This window comes from Dermacentor silvarum, chromosome 1 (genome assembly GCF_013339745.2).
Source record: "Dermacentor silvarum isolate Dsil-2018 chromosome 1, BIME_Dsil_1.4, whole genome shotgun sequence".
Lineage (NCBI taxonomy): Eukaryota > Metazoa > Arthropoda > Arachnida > Ixodida > Ixodidae > Dermacentor > Dermacentor silvarum.
This window is the reverse complement of record NC_051154.1, coordinates 75,044,094-75,050,138: the sequence shown is the minus strand read 5'-3', so window position 1 is coordinate 75,050,138 and position 6,045 is coordinate 75,044,094. Positions and strand designations below refer to the sequence as shown.

At 42.6% G+C, this 6,045-nt stretch overlaps 1 protein-coding gene across 1 annotated transcript in view; it reads left to right on the top strand.

Moving 5' to 3' along the window:
* The first annotated feature begins 491 nt into the window (after positions 1 to 491).
* Positions 492 to 6,045, top strand: part of LOC119466290 (ras-related protein Rab-2A) — a 30,938-nt gene continuing 25,384 nt past the window's right edge. Inside the window, exons 1-3 of the mRNA XM_037726773.2 lie at positions 492 to 637; positions 1,235 to 1,306; positions 1,386 to 1,453. Coding sequence (XP_037582701.1) covers positions 592 to 637; positions 1,235 to 1,306; positions 1,386 to 1,453 — 186 coding nt within the window. The 5' untranslated portion in view covers positions 492 to 591. The remainder of the gene's footprint in view (positions 638 to 1,234; positions 1,307 to 1,385; positions 1,454 to 6,045) is intronic.

Genomic DNA, 6,045 nt, shown 5'->3' with positions numbered 1-6,045 from the left:
GCAAACGGAGAGGGAAAAAAAGAAAAAGCGTGATGCTAAGAAAAAAAATTTTTAGCCAAAAAGAAATTCGAACGCGCATACGCCTGATCTTAAAGCGAGGGTCGTAACCACTGCGCCATACAGCCACGCTTACAAAGCTTGCATTCACGTGATTGATATGATTGCGTTCGAGCGCCCTCGGCGAAGAACCACCTAGAAACGCGGTACGCCCGAGCGGCGCACGGCGGCGCCAGCGGTCGAGCACTGGGCTTGGGCGCAAATAAAAACACGCGCCCGGGAGCTAAAAAGCAAGAGCACAAGGTGTTAATTTTTGGCTTGAGCAGATGTGTGTTCACACGGAATGTAAATCTAAAAAATTAAGCAACTACATTGCGATAGAGCGCTATCGTAACGATGCCTTACGTAAAAAGCAATAGTTCATGCATAGTTTCACACTATAAAACTACGAGTTCATGATCATCTCGTTGGTAGTGCCCTCTAGGGATAGCGTAGTGGCATTGTGTGACGTCAGTACCAGAATCGCTCGTTGAGTGAACAGCTAGTGTTCTGTGTCTTGTGTTGTGGTCTGGCGAAGCGGCAGTATTTTTGAGGATGTCATACGCGTACCTATTCAAATACATTATAATTGGAGATACAGGTAAGATCTGAGTGATGTTATAAATTTACATACATGATTGCCTTCCCTACAGGCCGTTGTGCCTTGGTAGTGAGTGACGCGTTTTGTAACATGCAAGGTTCGTAATGCCAAAATGGCGACTCGCTATTACTTTGAACACCTCTTTATTCTGTTTTGCCATTGGGGGTGTCCAGACTTAGAATGCCTCTTTGCCTGACTCACGATAGTTCAGATCGTTAGTTGATATCACTGGTCTAGATTTTTCACTGATTTACGGAAGCCAGAGATAGGTTCGGCCGAGCAATCGCGTGCGAAAGACCCGACAAGGGGCTATGCTTTTCTTGTGTGCACCTTACCTCCTAGTGTATGTACATACTTTGTAGTGATCGTCTATGAGTAGCGATTTGCTTTTTACATTTCTCGTTTGTATATTGCTCCAGCTTTTGCATTGATAATGAACGCGCTCCAAGCCGTTTGAATGGGCATGCTGGGTGTATTCGACTCCTGCTTTCCCTTTTCAGTAACAGCTGTTGCGCATCACGTTGGTGTGTTAGTGCGTTTCCGATAGTGTATTGAGGAGCGTTGTTGTGGTTTAATGTTTGCTTCGCCTTTACGCAGGAGTGGGAAAATCCTGCCTTCTGCTGCAATTCACAGATAAGCGCTTCCAGCCTGTACATGACCTTACGATTGGTATGTTTTGTTCTGATTCATGGATCTGCGGTGTTCATTTACGTTGTATTTTTTTACACGATTTCTTCCTATCTTGTAGGGGTTGAGTTTGGTGCCCGCATGATCACAATTGATGGAAAGCAGATCAAGCTGCAAATTTGGGATACGGTAAATATCTTCTATGCATAATATAATGCATGTCGGCGATTGAAATGAGTGCGCCAACTGGGGTGTTATTATTATTTTTTTACTTTCTGTCATTCTATTATGTAATAAGCGTCTTAAAAGGGTGATGGCTATAGGTACTGTGGGACAAAGTTGCTACTTGTTTGCACGTGAGAAGTGCTTTCTGAGTTGTTCAGAAAACATTTCTTAAGTCGAACATCTTCAAACCTTGGCTACTGCAGGAAGATACTAAATATTGTCGCACAAACTGAATGAGAGTGAATAACTCCACTGTAATCTTGAAATTGTCAAATTAGGTATGCTGTTGTGTCCCGTTATCATAGGTGATAATGGGGCTGTATTCTGAAACGTTTCCCTAGGCGAAATTTTTTTTCGCTTTCAGGTGTGCGCGCTGATTGGCTGGTTGAGCAAAATTGAATGACGTCGGGCTCAATTGGCTGGTTGAGCAAAATTGAATGACGTCGGGCTCAACCACCCAATCAGCGCACGCCTGAAAGCAAAAAAAGAAATTTCGCCTGGGGGAACTTTTCAGAATACGGCCCATGTAGTATTTACTATCCAGCATCATTTTGCTCCTTGGGTGTTTTAGCCTTCAGCTCCATGTGTCGAGCTTGGATTTTTTTTTTGGACACAAAGGTGGTGATCAAGCCTTCTTGCTGGCCCTCTTTGGGGCTCTGGAAAGGTACACAGCTTGTTGATTTAAAATACCTGCATCTTCAACAGTAGTGAAATACAATGCCAAGCAGCCTTTCAGAATTTGACAGGGTTTATACACCTTGAAATTCTTGGAAAACGTTTGAACTTGAAAACAAGAAAACTCTAGGGCACTTAACTTTAAGTAAATGTGCTTCTTGGAAACTGTGGATTGGAATGACTTCTGCATACCAAAACATTTAAATGAACACTACATCTATGCAATGCTATGGACATGGTTTATCGGGAAAACCATAATGTATTCTGTTTCAAGAGTTTCGCTGCGACATTGCAGTGTGGTGTGTCCACAGCCAGCAACGACAGGCGTGTTTAAATTGTTCAGAAGGTGTGGCTGCATCTCCATTGCCTTTGTGGAGCTAGGCGAAGCCAGACCAAGCTGTACCACCATTTTTATTGTTTTGCTTGTTGCATCACATCATGGTCATTGTAGCTCCGTTTTTGTGCCGTGTGCTTTTGAAATGCATGAATGTGACAAGTATCATCACTGGGTGAAGCTGGATCGACGTCACTACAATGGCAAGTCGGTGGGAAATGGGCAACTTTTATTGAGCAAAATGTAAGATGTGTCTGAAGGTGGTTGGCATCACTACAATGGGCAAGTCAGCTTTGAAGAACCACCTGAAGGGCTTGAAGCTTTTAGTGTCCAATTCAGCAGCTGCTTAGCACCAAAACATTGCAGCCAAGAAGATTTGATATTTGTTAGATTATGTTCATGAAACAAGTTTGTTACCCTATCCTTGAGTTGCCTTTGGATTTTCAGTCGAATGTTCTGTATAAACCTTGATTTTAATCTCAGGCATATATGTTTTGTTTTCGTGTGCGTGCTACGTGTAGCATGCAAATATGTAAGGGCACTTCAACCTCCACTCAACTGTGAGCGGCTTTATATTTGCAAAATATGTTTTGCACAAATTATGGGAGCTAGCTGTCCCTAGGCAAGTAAGGTCTGCAAACATAAAGTATTTTAGTTGCATTGGAAATCTATTGGAATGCTGTTTTCGTGTAGTACCCCCAGAAGAAAAAGTGCTGTTAAGAGCCTAAACTTGCTTTCTTTGATCCTGTCCTTTGTATTGTGCCTAGCCATGAATCTAAACCAGCTTACCCAACTTTTTCTCAGCAACTCCATGCGGTGGCTTAGTAGCTATGACGTTGTGTTGCTGAGCACAAGGTTGCAGGTTCGATCCTGGCCCCAGCAGCTGCATTCTGATGGGGGCAGAATGTAAAACCACTTGTGTACCGTGACTTGGGTTCACATTAAAGAGGCCTGGACACAATATTTTGGACTATTAATTTTTTGCAATAAATGCAGGTCCTAGACCTTGAAACCCTAGTAAAAAAGATAACGAGAAGCCTCAGAGTACCGTTAATAATTTCATAAATAGCATTTCTACACCCAGTTGTGGTTCTGTTTCCCAGGAAGATACTGTGATGGGACGTCACGACGCAGTATATGGTCCAGAAGATTGTGACTATTTGACACTTGCTTCGGCTGGCTCAGTCCGCTATGCTGCCTCATCTGCCCTTGCTACGAGTAGCAGCGTACGAGGCGACCGAGCGAGTGTCAAAGTGTCGCAATGTTCTGCTCCTGCATACTGTGTAGTGATGTAATGACACGGTATCCTCCTGGGAAACGAAACCAATACTGGCTGTAAAAAAAACCTATTATATTCAATTATTTACGGTGCTCTTAGGCTTGTCACTCATTTTTCGAGAGTTTAAAGGTGTAGGACCTTCATTGAACGCAAAAAAGTTAGTTGAAAATATCATGTCAGTACCCCTAGACAAGCCAAAATTAATCCGGTGTACACCACTATGGCATGCCTCATAATCAGACTGGGCTTTTGCCATCAGAAACCCTAGAATTTTATTAAAGCTTTTTCTCAGTGGTATGACATTTTTTGCCGTTGTTTTACTCGTGTGTTACTCCTTGAGGCAAGAAAAAGTTTTGTGAAAGCTGTGGCCTATGCTCAACTGCAATTGGTGCTGTGCTGTGGTGGTGTAGCATTTGGTGTGGTCTCGGGGCTGCTTTCTGCAAAAGCTTGGGAGTGTAAAGCTTATTTCATAATTTTGAGTGAAAGGCTTTTTTTGGAGCAAATTGACATTGTCAGATGAGAGAAGTAGCTTGGAGGCTTTGCTACTTGGCTTATATTGCTTGGTATATCTTCATACTTAATCAGTAGTTAACTGGTATTCAGTCATCAATTGATAGTTGTTTTACCATGCATGCTGAGTAGTCATAGCAGCAAAGGGAAAACGCACAGTTTATTTTAACTAAGACTTTCCTCATAACCCACTGTGCAATTCCAGGACATTAAGCCCCACAATTTTAAATATATAAACTAATCACAAAAAGTAGGACCAGGTTGCTGTTGAGGTTGAGGTACAGATTGCCTATAAATGGCCATATTGTGAGATCTCGGCATGTTTGAGAATCGGGGCCACTTGATTGGTGCATTTTACTTATGGTTAAATTTATTCATTGGCGAAGAGCTTCTTGAAAGGGACATTTTATTGTCGCGCAGTAAGTTGTCGAGTCACACAGCTAAAAATCTCCACACAAGCATCATTACTGTGCGTCTCAGCAACTTAGTGTGTGCAGCCGCTTACTGTTACTTATGCATAGTTTATCTAAACTGTTTCATACAAGCGTCTCTAGGTTTTAATCCACTGTCCTCAACCATAGCACGTCTCACATGGCAGGTGCTTCTCTTGGATGCTGAACCCTATTGTATATGTTATCTTCAGTAATAACTGAAACAGCTTTGTTGGTTCTTTATTTGAAGTCGATTACCTCTATATTTCTATTGTAAAGGATACTATTGACATAGCACCATCTAAATTGTCACTGTTTGTGGCTCAGATTTTCTATTGACAAGCTGGATGGCACATAGGAATTTCTGTTACGAGGGCTGCATTTTTGCATGACCCTACCAGTTGTCACAGGGGGCTACCTTAAACAAGCTGTTAATGTCAATTGAAACTTTCATATTTATAGTTGGCTAACAAATGCTGTGCAGTTGCGTCACTGTGCATTTCTACGTGTGCAAAATAAGTTGCATTTATAAAATTTTACTTGCATGGTTTGGTTCTATAAGATGGGGGGGGGGGGGGGTCTCAAATGTACTCTTAGGACAAAGGAACGACAACATAGTAGTGTAGACAATCACAAGGGCATTTATTGCACCTTTTATACACAAATCCCAGCATGTGCTTACAAATCGAGGGAGTTCGACTCACCGCGACAGGATAGTGAGCAAATATGTTCGCCCCCATGCTGGACACCAATGCCTAATCGTTGGCATGTATGTTCATGCTGATGGTGGCCCATTCAAACAATCGTGTTCATCCATTCCCATGTCCTGCTCCTAAGCCTTTTGCAGGACAGTCCCGCAAACGGCTGGCGAATGCGCGATGCGTCCATGCAGCTGCCCGACCCCAAGCCAAAAGAGAAACAGCCTACTCCCTTTTGCGCCTGAGTAACCCTGCCGTTGGAAGGCGTTAGTAGCGCGCCATTTCTCATACTAATCTGCAACCACACCGACTGCCACTGACGCTTTGCTACTCAGAGAAGCCTGATTACAGGAAATGGCGAGAGCCATGTGGGGGAAACATCAGGGGACGCATGACATTCGCCCGTCCTCGCAAAGAAAAATGCTTTATTCTTTTAGGCAATGTTTTTTCTTATTCTTGATATATGTTCAACCACATTTATGAAAGATATAAATATGTAAACAAATATTAAAGGAAATTATCTGCACCACCATTTATATTCTGGAACTGACATGTTCAACTTGTGAATGAAAATTCTTAAGCTGAGCCCTTTGGATTAAGAGAACTAAGTGCAGACATGGAGTTATTGA